Below are 18,876 nucleotides of genomic sequence, written 5' to 3'. Positions count from 1 at the left end.
ATGGAAGATTAGATGTAACCATGACTTCTTTTCTCATCGTAGGCTGCAGAAACATTCAGTGACAACACATATGAGGAGGACGAGGCAGATGATGAGGACGAGTCAGAAAGCGACGATGACTCCTTCAGTGACCTACATCCATCAGGTTTGCTTGCCTTTTGAGTTCTGTTCGTCACCATTTAAGAGTTAAACTGCCTGGGTTCATCCAGGGGCTCCTTTGCTTCTGAGCTGTGTGGCTTTGGGCAACTTACTGAACCTCTCTGTACTCAGTTTTCCTACCTGAAAAAGGGGAAGCGAATGTTCTCTTCCTAGTGTAGCATGAGACTGCAATGGGATAATCCATGTAGTGCTAAGAGCACCTGACACATAGGAAACTCTCGATAAAGGCTGCTACAGCAGCGGCTGTTCTTGTTTTGCAGGTTGTGCCATTACAGTGTAGGTGGTAGCTCGTAACTGAATGTGAGGATTATGAGCATGTCACAGCTCAGGGCCTCACATGGCATCCATGACTGATGACAGGTGGAATGCCACTTTCCACCTCACTGAGAAAAATAGGATTCCTGTCGTGATCTGAGTGTTCTCTGAAATGTATGGCTGATTCCCTTCTGAGTAGGAACCACTTTATGGCAGCAGTACTAGGAACTTGAGAGAACACTGTTGTCCACGTTTTACCCCACAAGTGGATATGAACACACGAGTCAGGTGTTCTGGGTACCAGGTATACAGACAGGAGGAGGTGTGGCCCCAGGAGAGCCTGTGGGGAGACAGACGTAGGAGCAGACGGTGACCCTGCCACAAGCTGGCCGGCCCGAATACGGTGAGCAGTAGGAGCAGGGCCAGGTGTAGGGTCGGCTCAGGGCGCTGAGGAAAGCTGAAGGTAGAGGGAGCCCCGGCATCAAGACTAAAAGAACAGGCGGGTTGGCGAGGTGGGCAGTCAGGAGGAGGGGTAAGAAGCATGCTGCCTGCTGCCCTCTGCCCTCTGGCCTGTCTTGCCCGGCAGAGGAAAGAGGGCAAGTTCCTTAGAGGTGGCCCCTTTGTTCTTTGAGGCCAGAGTGGGCCTGTGTGCCGGGTGGCGGCTTACACCCCAGAATACTGCTGCATGGCTCTTCCTCCTGCCTTTATGTGGCCGGCCGTACTCCGGCCCGGCAGGATCATGGCCTTTGCCTCTTGTTGTCTGCATTGTTGAAACTCCAGTTTTAATCTTCTTCCTTTCTTTTTCCAAGCCTTTATAAATGGCATGGATTCATCCACAAAATTCAAAACACATTTTAAAAACATGAAGAAGAACACTCCCAAGCTGGTGTTTTTAGACGCCACTTCTGGCCAAGTCCATAGAGAGACAAAAACATTTTTTAATGGCGACATGAAAACCTTCAGACAAAAAAGTGCGAAAAACCCTTTGACTCAGGCGAAGGGTACCAGGTGAGTCCAGTGAGCCTATCAGAATACACTCGGTGGGAGTCCTACATGAGATTAGTGACTGAGGTCTTAGTTTCTACCAAGCACGGTGTCAAGCACTTCCAGAAACAAAGTAATCCCCACAGCAGCCTTGCTAGGCAAGGGTTATCATCTTCACTTTTACAGATGAGGAAACTGAGGCACGGAGAGATTACAGGTCTTAGTTGCCCAACATCCCACCGTTAAAGGGCAGAGCCCACATTCAAACTAGATACATCTGACTCTAAGCTGTGCTTTTGTGCACACTGGTTAGCATTTTCTCATAAAATCAGGGAAGGGGGGGCACTGAGTGACTGCTGCATACCAGGCATCTTTTGCTGCTTATTTTAATTCTCATTGTGACTCTGAGTTCAGTATTGATGTCATTTTACATATGGGGAAACTGAGGGTCAGAAGTTTGGTTGGAAGAGTGGGAACAGATTCTTGGAAGGGAAGGCTCCCTGGGGATTCCCTAAAGAGACACTGAACCTTCAGGGCCCGTGGGAACACGATGGGCTGAGAGGCGCAGTGTTGGGCCAGCACGAGCGCTGGAGCTAGGAGAGCCACGTTCGTCCTCACTGCACTGCATGGTTTTGTCTCAGGTCAGAGTGAAGTAGGGATGGGCTTCTGCATCCCTGCACACGCAGCTGCTCTTTGCCCTGCTTAGTGTTTGCTGAACCCTAGGACTTTGCAGGACACAATTTGGAAACCAGTGTGTTCTGTGATCTCCAGGGTCCCTTCCAGCCTTCCTATTCCAGGATTCTGAAGGTTAAGTTACTTCCAAGGCATTTCTTAGAAGTTAATTAAAGGATAAAGCTTCTTTCAGGACACAGCCTTGGTTCTGGGACAGTCAGGATTCTAACCCAAACCTCTCTTTCCAGACCGTCCAGCAAAAGAATGAGCAGCCGAGCAACAAAAACCAGAAAGGCAAGTGAAACCAGCAACACCGTGGGACCTAACAAAAGTGTACATCCAGAGGCACAGGAGTGGATCTGTGACAAGACTGTTGACATCAGAGATGAGGCAGAGTCACTCATGTCCAGTATCCCTCCTGATAGCCGAAAATACCACCTGAAAGGTTCCATCACATTCCATCAAAGTCCCCAGATGCCTTTAGATGACAAGAAAAACAAATGTGTACCTCTTCTATTGGGTAAGGCCTCATCCTGTCTTCACATTGTTTGAAAGGCAGTTGGCCGTGAACCCTCCTGCTTTGGCTTTTCCAGGGCTTTCTTGGCACCTTGTAACTTCGGAGGTGAGACGGGAGACTGTGGTGGATCCAAACACTAGGTTGATCTCAAAGAGCTTCCATTAAGTTGGTTTTGAGAGATGGGGCGCCTGGGTGCCTCAGTCGGTTAAGCATCGGACTTCGGCTTAGGTCATGATCTCACGGTTTGTGGGTTCGAGCCCCATGTCAGGTTCTGCACTGATAGTATAGAGCCTGCTTGGGATCCTCTCTCCCACTCTCTTTCTCTCTGCCCCTACCCCACTTGCACTTTTTCTCTCTCTCAAAATAAATAAATACACTTAAAAACTTAAAACGTTGGTTTTGAGAGGGTAGATAACTTGATTTTAGTTTTTACGCCCTGAATTTCCTATCAGACGTATAAAATAGGTTCTTTTCAGCCCCCAGTCCACAAGCTGCTTTACAGCATACAGGTAATCATTTAGGGCAGAGGTTAGTGAGGCCTTTGGAATTAGTCTCTCTCTCACCCTGAATTTCCAAAACCAAAAGGCCTTTGCTTTTCTTTCCTTAAGAAGCTGTCTTTGAAATTGAGAGGCAGCTTGGGCCTATTTGGGAGTTGGAGTCATGGGGAATATTTAGTACAAGGGCACCAGTGTGTCAGCAACTTGGATTGGGGAGGGGGTTGCCAAGGGTCCCAGGGCCCACCCCGAAGGGAGGCTGAGGCCCAGTGGCTGTGAGACCAGCATCTTCTCTACTAATCTTTCTTTTCTTTTTCCCTCTGGTCAGATATGTAAACCTCGTGCAGCCCAGAGGAAGATTCATCCTCCGCTCTGGATTTCAATTGCTAGGCCCATCTCCCCACATTTCTCTGCCTCTGACTTGAACCTGGCCAAGAAAATGACCATCCAAGAAGGAGAAAAACATCAGTCACCTTAACACGTGTCTCAAAAGATGCGCATACCACCTTGATTCTTGCCCACAGCAAGGCTTTTGAGTAAAGACCTGTTTTTGTTTGTCTGTAGAAATCTCCGCTGTCTTGTTTTTGTTTTCCAGCCGGTATGTGTAAGTGTATACACCAAGGGTGCCTTTTTATCAAGTGGTAACTCTTGAGTTTCTAAACCAAGGAGTAATTTTCTCTCTTAAAATAATGCTTATTCTGCTTAACAGTTACATTACTTTAACAATTCAAAGCTGACATTTGATCTCATAGACGACTTGATGGGGGGTGCGAGGAACTCAGGATTGCTCACAAGAGCTTTACTAGATTGTTTATAATGAACAGGAGGTTGCAAAATATAGTTATAAGTCCCATGTTACCGTTATGTATGTTTTTAGCTCTGCCATCACCGGAGTGCACAGGCCCCGGCACTCCCAAATGCCAGGGGTCCTAGAAAGTGTCGTCTTGGGACAGTTTAGCACCTTTCGTGCTTATCATCAGTCTTACCTTTTGAAGTGCACAGGGGGGTTTATTTCCAAAAACGTGCACTGTTTTTATTGTGCCTACAGCACTATGTGGCTGTTGTGTGGTGGGGCACGTGTCATCCCCCCAGTGGATTTTGGCGCGCCGTCTTTTTCTCCTCGTGCTCTCCAGTCCTGCCTTCGGTCTGCGCTCAGCCTTGGCATGTGGAGCCGGACTTGCTCGGCCTTCTCTAACCACTGGCTGCAAGTGAGTACAAGAGCAGGGCCATTCTTTCTTTGGTCGCCGTGATAGATAGGCGCGCATGCGCGTGCGCACACACACACGTACACATTTGCACACACGTTTGCATGCATGTGCGCACACACACGCACACTGGGATAGCTTCCTGAAATCCATCAAATTCTGCTTAAACCAGCAACTAAAACTTGAATGCACAATAGTTGTCCTACTGCTGATGAGTTTTGTAGTGAATCACAGTTTCGAGCAGGCCCATGTTCCTTTCTAGCCACCGGTCTTGGATTAGTTAAAGGAAAGAATTATTCTTTCCAGTTCCTTAGTTCTTTGCCATTCAGTGTACTGTACCAGTGTTACAGATAGAGCCTGGTGCCTTAGATTTGAAAACTATTTTTATACACTAGCTCTTTCATGAAGAAGGCAGAGACAATCATCCTAACAAATGAGTTTCTGGTATTTTTCTGCACAAATGTCACATGTTGGAACACTCCGTTATTCTTCTGTTCATGTGTGTGCTCTGTGAAATAAACTTTGCAAATAAAGCAAGTCTTCTTTTCATTATAATAACAAAAAAATACTGTTGCGTGGTGTAAAGGTGACCCCAATTGTTAACCAAGCTTTGAACACGGGCAAGAGGCAGTTCAATAAAAGGTAAGCAAATCCTCTGATGCTCCCTTTCAGCCACTTGGTGACTTGGTAGAGCTCCACCCCTGGGACATTAGATATGAATTTTCAAATTCTGCACCTATTTCCAGGGCTCGTTACTCTGGCCAGTGGTGGCTCTTCTACTTGAGGCCAGTAGTTACCAACCATCTGTTTACTGTGGTGAAATTCACAACATGTCCCAGTCTGGTGGCATTTAGTGCATGCACGGTGTTGTGCAACCACCACCTGTACCTGGTTCTAGAACGTTTATCTCCTCCTCAGAAAACCTGTACCCTTTAAGCATTCACTCCCCACCCCTCTCCCCCAGCCCCTTCAGGGGCATCGCTTTTGGTGCCTGCCATGGCGGGGAACACTTTACATCTTTGAGTGAGTGCACGCACGGGCAGTGATTGTGCTTCTCTACACATCTGTTCGTGACCTTGCTGTTCCTGTGCACAGCTAAAACGGATGTTTGGATCTGCCTGTAAGTGTTTAGTTTTCAATCTTGGAACGCCTTCTGGTCTCTTAGGTTTTTTGATCGGGCGAGGTCCTTGTTTACAGTCTGTGGGGTCTGGCGCTTAGGAGATGGTGGCAGCCACCCCCACTTCCCGTTCCGTATCGTTGGGCTCCACATCGGAGCTGTTGAAGCAGGATGTCGTGTGGTGTGCACACAACCCGAAACGTGGCCAAAGCTCCCTGTCTACAGCTCCAAGGTGGTGGCCGCCGGCATAGCCTTACCCCCTTGCCGCGGGCTGGTGCCCGGGCCTGTTAGGGGACAGGGTTGCTTCAAGTTTCCTTTCCTCTCCGGGTAGTCTCTTGGCGTCTCTCCCCCTGACAGGTCCCTAACTTCTGCCAGCGGGTTCTACGTATGAGCATGTCTCCTACGCCCGTGTCATCTTGCACAGGTACGAAGCCTTCGAACAGCTCTGACCCCTGGCAGCCACCGCGGTGCAGTATGGGATGCTGCAGAGGGTGGCAGATGGACTCGAAGTCCTGCGTCTTAGCTGAGGTGGCTGTGAGCTTGCTGTGTGACTCCGCGTGCATTTTCACGTGACTTTGTGCTGCGGTCTCCGAGTGCCCTTTTAGTCCTGTGGAATCACGCCTTGGGGCAAGAGGCAGAGGATCAGGAGGCGAGGCAGGAACAGGAGCAGGAGCCAGTGCCAAGAAGCAGAAGCCTGGAGGCGGGCCGGCTGCCACATTTCATCAGGGGTCTGTGCCCTGTGGCCCGCTGGGTGCCCCGGGCCCTGCAGGCCTGGCTCATTGAAGCAGGCCCTGGAGAGGCCACCTTGCCACCGGTCTCCCTCTCCACTGATCCGGTTCCAGGGTTCCTGGATGGGTATATCCAAGGGTTCCCCAAGTCTCGTAATAACTGCAGTTACGTTTACGCGTGCCATGATGCCAGGTACTTTATTAGGCATCTTTTTAAAACCCTGTGAAGGTGGGTATCCGTTTTTACCTAGGAGGACACAGACTTGTGGAGATTGGTACTTGTTCAATGTCGTACAACTAGGAAGAGGCAGAGCTGAGGCCCAAATTCAAGGCTGATTGTAGAGGCGACACCTCATCCTGCTTCGCGAGTGGGGAGGGTCTTGTGGTTCGTATGGTAGGTAATACGCCGTTTGGTGCCGGAGATGAAAATAATTGCTAACGTTATTTGAGTGCTTTGACCAGGTGTCCATCGCCCTATTAAGCATTTGTATTATTGCCGTATCATCTGCGTGTGATTCTGGAAGGTAGGAATTCGGTCTCATTTTATAGGCAAGGAAATGAGCTGAGTGAGGTTAGGTGAACTTGCCTGTGGTCTCAGTGGCATAGAGAATGGCAGAGCAGCTGGGATTTGAACCCAGGCAGTCTGCTCCAGAACCCACCCCGTTAACCACAAGTAGGTGCGTTCTGGAGATGCTGATCCCCCTGGTTATGAGGGAGAAGAGCGTTTTCTGATTAAAAGTTGTCAACTAGGAATCTCCCCTCCTTCCTCCTGAGTCTTAATGGGTCAGTCTTCAAATGAAATACCGAGCAGAAACCGGACAGTTTCCTCATTGTGATGCATCAGACGCTGCCCCTACCCTGGGGGGCTCACCATTTCTATGGCAATGTCCGGTCATAAGTGATAGGCTGGAGATTTGTCACTCGTTAGCCGTGTGACCTCAGGTAGACCTCTTGACTTCTCTGAACGTCTCTCATCTGGAAAATGGGGACGATAGTGCCAGTGTTGACTGTGAGGATTAGGTATCCGGGGCGGGGAGTGCTGGCCTAGGGAAGAAAGCCAAGCTGGCCAGGGTGGAGGCTGGGGTTCTTGTGCTGGTGGCTGTAGCTATCGGTGCGGCTTTTTTGTTTTGTTTTGTTTTGTTTTGTTTTTTACGGCAGAGCTCGGCCCTGGCGTGGGCTGGGGTTTTGCAGGCCGAGTGGGATAGGAAGGCCAAAGGGTGACAGGATGGAGGGCAAGCACAGAATCTGGGGTGGCAGGGGAAGAGGAGAGCAGCCACGGTGCCCAAAGGCCCACAGTCCGCTGGGGTGGAGGGCACTGAAGTGTGCTGTGGTCTCTCCCCGAGGAGGAGTCCTGAGTGGAGTCCCCTCTCCATCCCAGGCTCGTCCCCTCTGGGCCCTGTCCCTTGCGGCAATCTCAGTAACCCAGCCTGCTTCCAGGGGTGGTGTGTCAGTTCCCCACCCCACCCCTGCTCCCTCGGGGCCCCAGACAACAACTCTCTTCGTGGTTTTAACTGCCGATTTCTCCAGGGGAACAGACACAGGGGACTGTCACCTGTTCATAAAAACGCCCGTGGTTTCCTGCTGGCGGGTTTGGATTCCCTAACAAGGTCTGGGTAGCTCCACAGGGGTCCCGCCCTTTGCTTTAATTACTGAGGCCCCGATGCCCTCTCCCCGCTGGCTCAGCCATGGCCCCAAGGGGGAGCGGGTTTCTCCCGCGGGCCCAAGGGTGGAGGGAGCAGGGGTTGACAGTGTTCCACGTGGATCCGTGCTCCAGAGGGCACACGGAGAGGGGGGCCAACAGAACGGGGGCTGTGAACAGCCCAGCAGCCCTTCGGCTGTCGTTCTCTTCTCATCCCACCTGCTCCTGGCCCAAGAAAACAGGGCCCTTTTTAAGGGATGTGAACATCTGGGAAATGCTGCTTCTGGGTCAGCGTGGGGCGTGGTGGTTTTTGACCGGACCCGAGTGCTGCTGCGGGCTTCAGTCCGCTTCTAAATTCCTCTGCTCTGTGCGACTGCTCCGAACAGAGTACGCGCTCGAAGGAAAGCGGTCATCGAGGGTCTGAGAGCAATGGTGTCCCCTTACAGCAACTCCATGGGCAGAATTAAAAGACGAGGCGTTATTTATTTATATGCTGCTTTATTTCCGTAAGGGTACACTGAAACTTTAGGATAACAGCTAATGACAAAATGTAGAAATGAGGCATTGGCTTGTCTAACCACTCCTACGAGAATGTTAATATGCACTGTCATTACATGTTTACTTTTGATACTGTCTCATTATACTATGTAATAGAACAATGTTGATAAGAATACGGTAAGTTAGGTGAGCCTGCATCTCAGGTAAGCACTGCGTGGGAATCCGCTTGTGCCTGTGAGGGTGGCAGCCGCTCCCCCAGAGATCCAGCTGAGCTCTTGAGGGACAGTCCTAAAAATCACAAGAAAAGGGACTTGGCGGGCCTCTTGAGCACACAGACAAAGAGCAGACAACTACTATGCTACAAGGGACTCCACTCTAGCCGCTGTTTGGAAAAGTCCTATCCGTGTCAATGACAGTCCTGGCGCCTGCTCAGCTACCCCCCGCTAGAGTGTCACGGTTACTTCGGCAGGATGAATTTCAAAACCGCAGGAACGTTCGAAGGGGCTAAAATATCGACATGCAAGTCTCCAAACCCATAAACTACGTTACTATGAATTAAAACGAGAGTATTAAAAAAGAAAAAGAAAAAGGGCAGCTGGGTTAGTTTTGTTAAGCCTGCAGAAGTAGTCGCCGTGACGATGTTCCTGTGAAACAGGCTCGTTTTCTCAGGTCTGCCTACACTTTCCAAATCACCTGCCCGTTCCCCGCTTGAAAGTGGGAACGTTCAGAAAACACGCCACACGGGGAACTCGAAGGTTAGTACGGGGGAAAGGTCAGTTTAGAGTTACAGCCAAGTTCAAATGTTAACTTTCTGGAAATTCGTATTAGTCGTTTGAGAGCACAAAAGAACAGCAGGAAGGTTTCGAGGAGGAGGTTCAACCATGCAATTTGTTAAGTTCGCTCTCTGCTCACAGACAGGTGAGCAGCCGAGTTGGAGCAGCCGCTGCAACTCCTGCGTGTCCTGAGGACACGGTGGGTCCCAGCTGAGCCACGAGACGCATCTCAGCGGGGGCTTTATGTGTTACGCTTCTCGCTCACGTCACTAAGCAGCTAAATGGTGAGCACGTTTCTGCTCTATGATAAACATGCAGAAGAGTCAACCTATCTACGTGTTTGTGTTTTCACCGCAGCTGCGGAGAAGTGGCCGCGCCGCTACATCCTAGTGTGACCACTGCGTGCCCGTATCTGAGTAATACTGTAAAATGGGAGCAAAGACAGAGGAAGCAACTTTAGAGGTGAGAGGCCGCTCTGGCCCTCCGGGTGGTGCAGGGCAGAGGGCGAGGACACAAGAACAAGACTCGATTCCATTTTACAGGACAGGAGCCCCTGTCGCTTTACAGCTTTTTGGCACAGTCGGGGCAATACACTTGCTCCTGGTGGAAAACAAAGCGCTTGTTGGCCAGATTCATGGAGCATTTTTTGCAGTGGAAGCAGTAGTCGTGCCAGGATTGTCCTTCATAGGCCACCACACTGGAGCCTTTACCAAACCCTGGGGAAACGACAAAAGAAAACAAAGGAGGCCGCTGAGTGGGCACAGGCGGGAGGCCGAGCGCCGCCTTGCCCGTTCACGGAGCCGACAAGCACGCGGGGGCAGCGTCTGCCCGGCCCCCGGCCGCCCTCCGCTGCGCACCGACCCCCGCGTCGCCGCCACCCTGCTACGGCTCGCGAGGACCTGAGGAGATGCCAGAACTCAGCCGCGAACCCGCATTCCCATGCCACCGCTATCGCCCTGTGACACGCACCGACCTCCCAGCATAACCAGTTTCTTTGATTTAGGGCCATGGCATCAAAGTGGCCACCAGGAGGCAAACTTGGGCTGTTCGCGGGGTGTGCACTTACCGGGCCTCGAGGAGCTGCTAAGCTTCGATTTTTTCTATAAAGAACCACCACCCACGAGGGACAAGTCCTCTCTCCACCCGGATGCCTGCCCCGGAGGTTGGCGCTGGGAAACAGGGTGAGAGGCAAGCGTTTCCCGTGGCACACTGGGGGCTTCCTAGCTTTAGAGACTGGGTGGCTCACTCTTGACACAGTCCTTTTCCCTGAGGATGGCAAAAGTCTTCTCAAATGTACATTTCAAGGCTCCCCGGGGAGATGGGAAAATTGGAGGCGGGGAAAGGGCCCGGGGCACGTGGATCGCGGCCGCGTGAGGAGGAATGAAGTGATCAGCTCTGCTTCTGATCGCCAAACAGCTGCCCGCAGCCACCTCTGAGCTAGCCTGCCGCTAGGGGTGCTCTAATCCCCGCCTGCCGCTCGCAGCCTCCCCCCCCTCCCCCCCAACTCCCGCCGGCCTGAGCCGCCCCCCTTTCCTCTCCCTTCCCCGCCGGACTCCCCCCACCCCCCCCCCCCGCCCCGCTCCCACCGCCGCTCCCACCGCCACACGCGGTGCCTGCCTGCCCGTGGCCATGGCCGTGGGTCTCAGGCTCGTGAACTCCGGCAGCGTCGTTAGTCAGCAGTAGTCAGGAGGTGTTCTGTATTGCAAAGGCTAAGCTGGCCTGGGGGAGAATCCAAACTATTCGGGGGGGGGGGGCCTTCGGGACCACAATGGCAGGGGGACAGGACATTCTGTGGGGCCTTTGTGGATGAAACCGACGGCGTAGGAAAATGAGAGATGGTTACCATGCGCAAGACCTAGCCTGGCAGACTTAGCAAGGACTCTTTAGCCTACCAGTGATGGGGTTCTTGCATCCAGCACACTTCTTGGCCACAAAGTTCTTGTAGCAATCCACGCAGTAATACTGGTCCTCCACAGCGGTGAAACGCTGCCCAGCCAGCTTCTTAGAGCAGGTAACACACACAAAGCACTCGGCATGCCAGGGCTGATCCTGGTAAGTGATTCCTCCAGATGTGATGGCCTAGACCAGGGAGTGTAGCACCGGATTCAGATTCAACAACCATTTTGTTGAATGCCTACTACGTGCCAGGCACTGTGCTGGGCGCTCTGGTAGACAGTATCTCATTTGATCGCCACAACGGCCATGGGAGGCAGGTGCGATTATTACCCCCGAGCTACAGACGAAGACACCGAAGCTCAGAGAAGGCGGGCCCCTGCGTGGGGTGACACGGCGATTAGGGGGTGGAGGCGGGCCCTCTAGAGCCGGGGCCGCCCGCCCGAGGACAGCCCGACTTGGCCCCGGGCGCCGCTTTCTACCGCCACGGCGTCCCCGTCTGCAACACGGGAATAATAATTCCCACGTCGCAGGGCCGTCGTGACGATGGAATGGGATAGTGTGTGTGCAAGTGCTCTGCCAACTGTCAAACACTTCCAGAAACGAGTCAACGCGGAGCTCCCTCGACAGCGTACCTTGTTGCACTTCACGCAGTGCTTGGCGAATTTGGTCTCGTGGCAGGTCACGCAGTAGAAGTCCTCCCCTTTGGGGAAGAAGCTTCCGGTCCCGATCACTTGCTTGCAGTTGCTGCAGGTGAAGCAGTCTTTGTGCCACACGGTCTTCTTGTACTCCACGTTCTGATCTCCTGCGGGGAAAGCCATCCACAGCCCGGCTGACAGGGCCCTGCAGGGGGCTGCTTCCGCTCAGCCCGCAACCCCCCCCTTCCCCCCCCCGGCCCCCCCCCCCCCCCCCCGGGCCTCCAGAGGGGAGGGCACACAGGCCCTGCACAGTTACGGGCCTCATGCTCGCCCCCAGCTGTGCTATCCACGGCGGGAGGTGGGGGGTGAGGGGAGGGCTTCTCCCCTCCGTCCTGCTGGGGTTGTGCAGACCCAGACTCCTGTGGTCCGGGGGAAGGGGACCCCGGCAGCAGTGCTTCAGGATGGGGGGAGGGGCTGAATCCCCGCCCCACCCCCACGGCGGCCTTTGCGGACTAGACCTGGAGACTCGCTGGGGGGAGGGGCAGAGGGGGCAGCTGGCCCAGAATTCCACCCAGGAGGGCGCATGCTTTGATCACTTACTCTACCCAAATGAGAAAGCGCTACATACTTTTCACTTCTTTCTCTTGCCACAGACGGCTCTCTCCAGTGTTCTTTAGTTGCCGAGTGTGTGCGTGTGTGCGAGCATATATGTGTACGCAGATATACGTGTATATATATGCGTGCATATATACGCTAAAATCTAAGCACGGCTCGCAGCAGCATCACCCCACCACCGCGAGCACCCGGCATCATCTCCGCCCTCGGGGCCTCCTCCCTGGCTGCCGGGGAGGGAGAGGGGGCGCTACCTGCCACGATTGGCTTGAAGCACCCCTTGCACTTGGGGTTGTCCTCCCGAGTGGTGCACTTGTTGCAGAAGATCTTGTTGTCCTTGGCCACAAAGGTCTCGTTGGCCAAGGGGTGAAGGCACTTGGCACAGCGGAAGCAGGTGTCGTGCCAGTAGCGGTTCTTATAGTGCACCTCCTGGGGACCGAGCAGATGGGGTGGCTGCCGTGAGTGGTGCTGGGGCCCGGGGGGGGGGGGGGCGGGGGGGGGTGTCAGGGGCGGTGGCCCCCCACCGAGACTGGGACAGCCCGAGGCCAACGTTCCTGTGAGTAACACTGTGAGCAACACGAGGGGCGCCCAGGAGTTTGTGAAATACGAGCAGGCCCCGCCTCGGACTGCCGTCGGGGGGGCCCCCCCCAACCCCCACACGCCCCGGGGCCACCGTTACCTTGGAGTCGGCGCCGATGGGCTTCCGGCAGTCCACACAGGTGTTGGCGCAGAACTTGTCGAAGCACTTGAGGCAGCAGTGGTGGCCGTCCTTCTGCACGTACTTCTTCCCCTGCAGGTTGTCCCTGCAGTAGTGGCAGTCGAACTTCTCAGTCATGGTGCCCACCTTGTAGCTGGAGGGACCTGCGGGGGCAACGGGCCGGGCAAATGAGCCCCGGGAGGACGGTGCGCGCGGTGCCCCGACCCCACACTCTTCACTAGGACCTGGGAAGAGACAGGCCCCCGGGGCCTTGGGAGAGAGCCCTGCCGGCGGGAGGAGGGGGCCGGATGGGGCGGGGGTGGGGGGGACAAGAGGGGATACGGGCCGCATCCCGGAGGCGGGCTGCTTGGCAGCGGTGCCCGCTGCGTGCCAGGCCCTCCCTCGCCAGCCTCCGAGGCCTCGCTCCCTCCTTTAGATCCGCCAGAACACTTTTAAATCCCTGAAGGGACCCCGAGGAGTTCCGTCCACCGCAGTTCACGGCCCCGGGGCCCAAGCCGGGGCCCCAGAGCGGACTTCTCACAACGGCGTTCTCCGTCCGTCCGGACCGGCGAAGTCTACGACTGTGAACACTCGGCACAGTGACCTGCCAGTTTGGGGCATGCCCACATCAAGTCCCCCCTTGGTTCAAGCAAGTTTGTGACTTAGGACATTTGTTTTAAAAACTGCAACTTTAAAAATAGGATCTATGGTGGGGGGGGGCAGGCTTAAAAAAAAAGTGTTAAGCCGATCATTCGAAGAACCCCTCCCACTGCCTTCACAGGAACAGCCACCCGAGTCCCCCAGCGCCCCCCACCCCCCCCCCCCACCGAAGCTTGCGGCACTGCCGAGGTGCTCTGTTCGTCCCGCCACCAGAAAGGTACCAAATGGGGGTTTCTATTAGCTCCCGACTTCTTTAAACATAATGCCGATCTCCCCCCTCCGCCCGAACGAACGTGGGTTCCGTAGACAGCAGTTATGTAATCGCACAGGAAACACCAGAACGGAGATGCTGTTCCCAGCTCCCCATAAGCGCGGTTCCCGTGCTAGCAAATGCCCCTGTGTCATCTGCAGAGTGTCATCTGGAGACGAGTGAGGGAAGACGGCCGGGAGGCCCCGGTACTCACCGCAGCTCTTCCACTGGCCCGGCGGCCCCAGACTCCCACTGTGCGGCCCGGTCCCAGGTTTTTTTATACAAACACATGTCCGAGTTGTTTGGATCCTGTTGCCACCGGCAACCAAATAGCAGAGAGTGAGCTAAGGAAACCACACCCTGCGTCTCGGAGCCGCCTCGGGAAGGCTGCTGAACTCTCACTCACAACTGGGTGCGTTTCGGAAGCCAGGCTGCCAAACAAGCGGAGCGCGCGGCCGGCCCGGGAGGCACAGGGCCCTGGGCGGGGGGGGGGGGGGGGGGGGGGCGCTCGGGGCCGGCTTCGGGCCCCCCCGCCCCAGCGACCCTCAGACACACCCCCTCGCCTCCTGGGAATGAGCCGCTGCCGCCAGCGGGAGGCATTCTGGGGCAAAGACAGTTGCTTGAGCCCGCTGTGCCACAGTTCAGAGGTTTCTCGGGACCGGAGGATGGCTCTTACTGGCACCTTGTCCCCCAAAGAAAACCAGGACGTTCCCTTACGTAAACTGGGTTAGAAACGAAAAGTAGAGGCACAAGTGAAACCAAGGTCTGTCTCCTTGAACTGTGCACCGTTTACGTAAGGTAGCTTTTAAACTGCCATCGGCCTCCGTGCAAACAAAGTGCCCGTCACCGTGATCGCACGCTGGCAGTCACCCTCCGTTCATTCCTGCTGGCCCTTCACCTGTCCCCTAAAACCCCTGTCTCGTTAGCTCTTCTATACTGAAACCTTGCACCCGACAAAGATTTACTTTCTTGTTAAGAGCTGAGCAGAGAAACTAAATAAATCTCCAGTAACAGTAATGCCAGGAAATTAAATTATCAGTGGCTCCTAAATACCATTTGGCAGGAAATTAGAATTTGTAAGATTAGACAGCACTGGCTTCCTGCGCGGCGAGCAGTCACGGCTGGGTTAGCCCTTCGGAGACTATCTTCCTGGACCATATTTGAACGTCCCTCCTCCTCCTCCCTCACCGAAGTCTCTATTTAGAAGACAACTCTGGGCCGCGCTCATTTTCCTGTCACTCTTCCGATGTCTTTCAAAGAGGAGATGACCTCCAAATACTTCTAAGCGTTAAGTCCCATATAGAGTCCCTCCCGAAGGGAGCCCCGGCTCGTGGTATGTCAGAGCCCTAGCTTTAAGCTAAACATCAAGGCGCCGGTGTCACACGGCAAACAGACACCAGGCGACACAGTGAGTCCTGTTCGGGCAGTCCGAGGTTTGGAGAGAAGGGAAACCGCTGTGGTTCACGGTACCAGGGAGAGCATACCTGCCAAGCCTTTCTCACTTCAAAACCACATACTTTGAGAACCTGTCATCTTACCGATGCCAAGTTCTTCACTGCTCACTTTCATAGTTCTAGAACACGACTGGCTCACACTTCCGAGGCATCCAGCCGATGACATAAGCCATGGCTCACCACGGACTGTGGAAGGTACCAGAGTGCGTCAGAAGTGGGAGTCGTGTCCGCACGGCTGCACGCCACGCTATCGGCCCTCTAGCAGAGGGTCTTGAACCCAGCAAAGGGAACATGACATAGCTCGCCCCGAGTTAATGGTGCCTCTATGGAGAGTCCCACTTCTTAGTGTTTTCGAGCCCTGGCTTTTAGGCATTATTATTTGTTTTCCTCCCTGTCGTAGGAGAAGCCCAGGGTCAGCTTACATTCCCCGCCCCCGTACACTTAAACCCAGAGAGGCTGCGCCCACGTGGACATATTTCAAAGGGCATATCCTCTCAGAACTGATTTCCACAGTGGACTCGGGCCTTTTTCGTGTGTGCGGAAACACGTATTCGTCAAGATAAAATAGGCACTTCTGGGAGCGTTGGCTTTATTGCCTAGTAAGTAAACAGGCTGGAAATACTTAAAGCATGTTAGCAATGCCGATGTCAAGCCCATGAACTTTAGTTCTTTTTTTTTTTTTTTTTTTTGCAATAATTCCAATCAAGTGGAACTCCGGGCAACCTGAATTAGCTTACCTAGTGTTTTTCTCAATTTAGGATTATTTGGTCCCAGACTATGGCAAGCCTTCACGTAGCATGCCCAGGAGGAAGTCGGAGTACTAGATTCCGGCCGACGAGATATGTACCAGGTCGTAACTCTGGGTCAAATGTGAAGGTGTGCAACGGGGAGGGATGTGGCTACCACTCATCTTCAGAGCAGTTACCGATTCTAAGACAACAGCGTACAGACGACGGCGCCGACACACACACGGGTTCCTAAAAGACCGCGAGCGCCCGGGTTCGTGGCACCACCGAAACAAGCCGCAGCGCAGTCTCGACTTCGTGGGGCGGGAAAAGCTGGGCGCCTGCCTGCCTGCCTTCCTTCCCCGATGTCAGAAATAATGGGGTGGGGGGGGGGATGAAGGTAGCGTTTTAACTGGTCTTTGAGGCTCACTTTAATCTTCCTGAATTGCATATACTTAAGGCATTTATCTCATAGGGAATACGGTTTTTAATCCCCTTAGCCATTTCCCAGACCGCGAAGTATGAAGCCGCCTAACCTTCCCCTTCCCTAGCATCCCGAGCTGTCTCCCCAGACCCCCTGCCGTTATCTGGGAAAGGGCATCGTGGGTCATCACTGGTAATAGTGGATACACAGAATGACAATGCTCCCTCCCTTCCCGCCCGTCCTTGTCACCACGCGTTTGCCCTCTGGCAGCTCTGTGACGGATCTTAACCTGGAGGTGTGAGCCGGGTGCATATGCAGGGCAGGGCCGAGGCTTCTCTATCACAGAAGAAGGTTCCAAACGTACTAGGAGTCCCGCGGACCTAATCGCAGGCCCTGAGTACACCAGTCATACAGTAAGTATGTGCCTGTGGACGGACGGGTGGGGGAGAGAAGTCACCGCCACTAAGCTCCTCCAAAGCTCTTTTATCAAAAGCATTTTATAACAGATATTTGTTTTTAAAAATCAGGGCACAGCTCTTGCCACCCTAAGGTGCTGATGTCTGACCCACAGTCCTTTACGGAGACAGCGGGTTCGAATGCATCGGAGTTGTGACCGGGTGATCCCATCTTAGATACTTATTCCAAGGTGGTAGCCTTTCTTGCTGTGCCTGCTTCAAAAAGACACATCGTCCTTCCCTTAATCAACAAGCTTCCTCTTCCAGAAAATTCCTGAACTACAGCCAACATGCTAAGAGGTGCCTACATAAACCTCAGTGTCTCAATAAAAAAGCGTTGGCTTTCGGTTCCCTCGTGTGCACACTGAAGGAGAAACGTGATGGCGCGACATTTCTAGAACTATGAACCTCTCATGAGAGAAGATTCAGTTCATACTTAATAATCTTGCTTGTGTTTTGAGGTGTATTGTCTCATGTATTTCTTGCTAATACCCATCGTTCCCCTCCTGCCCGAGTGGTTCGAAATAGGAAGATTTAAGGAAACCGTGAATCTTCGAGCAAAGCGACATTCTTCGATGTGCTCTCCCTGAGGAGTATGGTGCACAGTGTAAACAACGAACAGCAACCCGGACGGAAGAAAAAAATTGGGGCTATTTCTGGTCTGTTAATTGCTAAGTCCAACATACCAGTCCGTTAGTCACTCTGCATATAAATACTGGCTTCTAAAGAAAGGATAGATCGCTTTCCTGAGAATGTTTGACAAATGGAGCGAGGCCTTGGCCGATGAATAGGACGCTTGTGTGGCGGACACACTAACGCACCTGGAGGTGTTGTCAGACGTTTGGGAGTAAATACCTGACTGGCTGCAATGAGACGGAGTTCATGAGTCATGGCTGAAAAGCAGTCTTTCATAGAATCTCATAGGAAATCAGAAAGTGTTTCTTTCCCTTAAAAACAGAACACGTACGGAACGATTCAATGCTACGTGCAACCTCACTTGTATGCTACATTCAGAGAAAAACTCATAAATCTCCTTTGGGTCACTGATAAACAGTTTTAGATTATACCCGGTAACAGGAGGGTTGGATAGAGATTATTAAACAAAAACTAGGTGCCCCTGGATTTCCACCAGGCTAGATTCTATGCGAGTATTACTCTGTCCATATACGAAGCTTTTCTTAATGTTGGGCGTGTTATGTGGGCACCTTCCAGCTTGTGTATCAGAAAACGAGTGCTTCCGACCTGGCAGCAGCAGGACGTGCGTTTTCAGTTTTCCTAGCGGTGGGGGAGCAGCAGGCGGTCGTTTGGTGGTCACAACAAGTATGCAACGTTCAAGTTTCCCCCTTGACCAAATCTTCTGGCTGCCATTTTCAGTTATTTTAAGAAGCCAACCCAGTTTGATTACTCGCTCACACCACCATTTCATTTTCCATCCCTGCCCCGAGAAAAGACTCCTGGGGCAGTACGTATAACCCACTGGGCAGTGGCCGGTGAAGGGAACTAGTGGCTGTATAATATGGCAGATGGCCTTACTTCCCTCCCCATCCACACACCCCCCCACCCCCAGCCTGGTCCTCAACTCGAAAGGCCAAGGGTAAAGGCACTGATCTACATAACTTTGCAGACTGAAAGTGTTCAATAACAAAAATATAAATTCCTGTCCTCAAAATGTCCTCTCAGTATATGGATGGCCACTGAAAATGGATTCTGACCCAATTACCTGAGCCTCTAATTTGTCTATACGAAGCCCATCTCGGGGCAACGTGGATTTTCTTTTTGTGAGGACCTCTCTCTTCTCTGCTTTCACAGGCCTATAAATCAAATGCAATACAAAATGATAGTCCCTGGTTTTAAAAACCGTTTGTGGGGGAGGCCTGGGTGGCTCAGTCGGTTAAGGGTCTGACTTCAGCTCAGGTCACGATCTCACGGTCCTTGAGTTCCAGCCCCGCGTCGGCCTATGTGCTGAAAGCTCAGAACCTGCAGACTGCTTTGGATTCTGTGGCTCCCTCTTTCTCTGCCCCTCTGCC

The 18,876-nt window shown here is 53.1% G+C and overlaps 2 protein-coding genes and 1 long non-coding RNA gene across 15 annotated transcripts in view; 2 read left to right on the top strand and 1 right to left on the bottom strand.

The window, feature by feature from the left end:
* MAP7D3 (MAP7 domain containing 3) overlaps positions 1–4,819 on the top strand; it is a 57,359-nt gene extending 52,540 nt beyond the window's left edge. For 6 of the 10 annotated variants that reach the window (XM_058714752.1, XM_058714757.1, XM_058714755.1 and 3 more), the window contains 4 exons: positions 43–145; positions 1,224–1,422; positions 2,319–2,590; positions 3,410–3,648. In XM_058714752.1, coding sequence (XP_058570735.1) covers positions 43–145; positions 1,224–1,422; positions 2,319–2,590; positions 3,410–3,417 — 582 coding nt within the window. In that variant the 3' untranslated portion in view covers positions 3,418–3,648. Of the gene's footprint in view, positions 1–42; positions 146–1,223; positions 1,423–2,318; positions 2,591–3,409 lie in introns of those variants that run through there. The other 4 variants (XM_058714754.1, XM_058714760.1, XM_058714759.1 and 1 more) reach the window with 3 other exon arrangements.
* A 3,429-nt stretch (positions 4,820–8,248) lies between these two features.
* FHL1 (four and a half LIM domains 1) overlaps positions 8,249–18,876 on the bottom strand; it is a 61,847-nt gene continuing 51,219 nt past the window's right edge. For 2 of the 4 annotated variants that reach the window (XM_058714597.1, XM_058714596.1), the window contains 6 exons: positions 12,864–13,045; positions 12,439–12,613; positions 11,570–11,739; positions 10,934–11,120; positions 10,108–10,307; positions 8,249–9,757 (listed from right to left, as the gene is read on the bottom strand). In XM_058714597.1, coding sequence (XP_058570580.1) covers positions 9,674–9,757; positions 10,108–10,307; positions 10,934–11,120; positions 11,570–11,739; positions 12,439–12,613; positions 12,864–13,019 — 972 coding nt within the window. In that variant the 5' untranslated portion in view covers positions 13,020–13,045 and the 3' untranslated portion in view covers positions 8,249–9,673. Of the gene's footprint in view, positions 9,758–10,107; positions 10,308–10,933; positions 11,121–11,569; positions 11,740–12,438; positions 12,614–12,863; positions 13,046–14,005; positions 14,177–18,876 lie in introns of those variants that run through there. The other 2 variants (XM_058714598.1, XM_058714599.1) reach the window with 2 other exon arrangements.
* LOC131503137 (uncharacterized) lies at positions 15,978–17,930 on the top strand. The gene is made up of 3 exons (XR_009257337.1): positions 15,978–16,095; positions 16,665–16,807; positions 17,311–17,930. It is a non-coding gene; the product is annotated as an uncharacterized LOC131503137 (long non-coding RNA).

The sequence above is a fragment of the Neofelis nebulosa genome, chromosome X (assembly GCF_028018385.1).
Source record: "Neofelis nebulosa isolate mNeoNeb1 chromosome X, mNeoNeb1.pri, whole genome shotgun sequence".
Lineage (NCBI taxonomy): Eukaryota > Metazoa > Chordata > Mammalia > Carnivora > Felidae > Neofelis > Neofelis nebulosa.
This window is presented reverse-complemented; position numbering and strand designations above follow the sequence as displayed.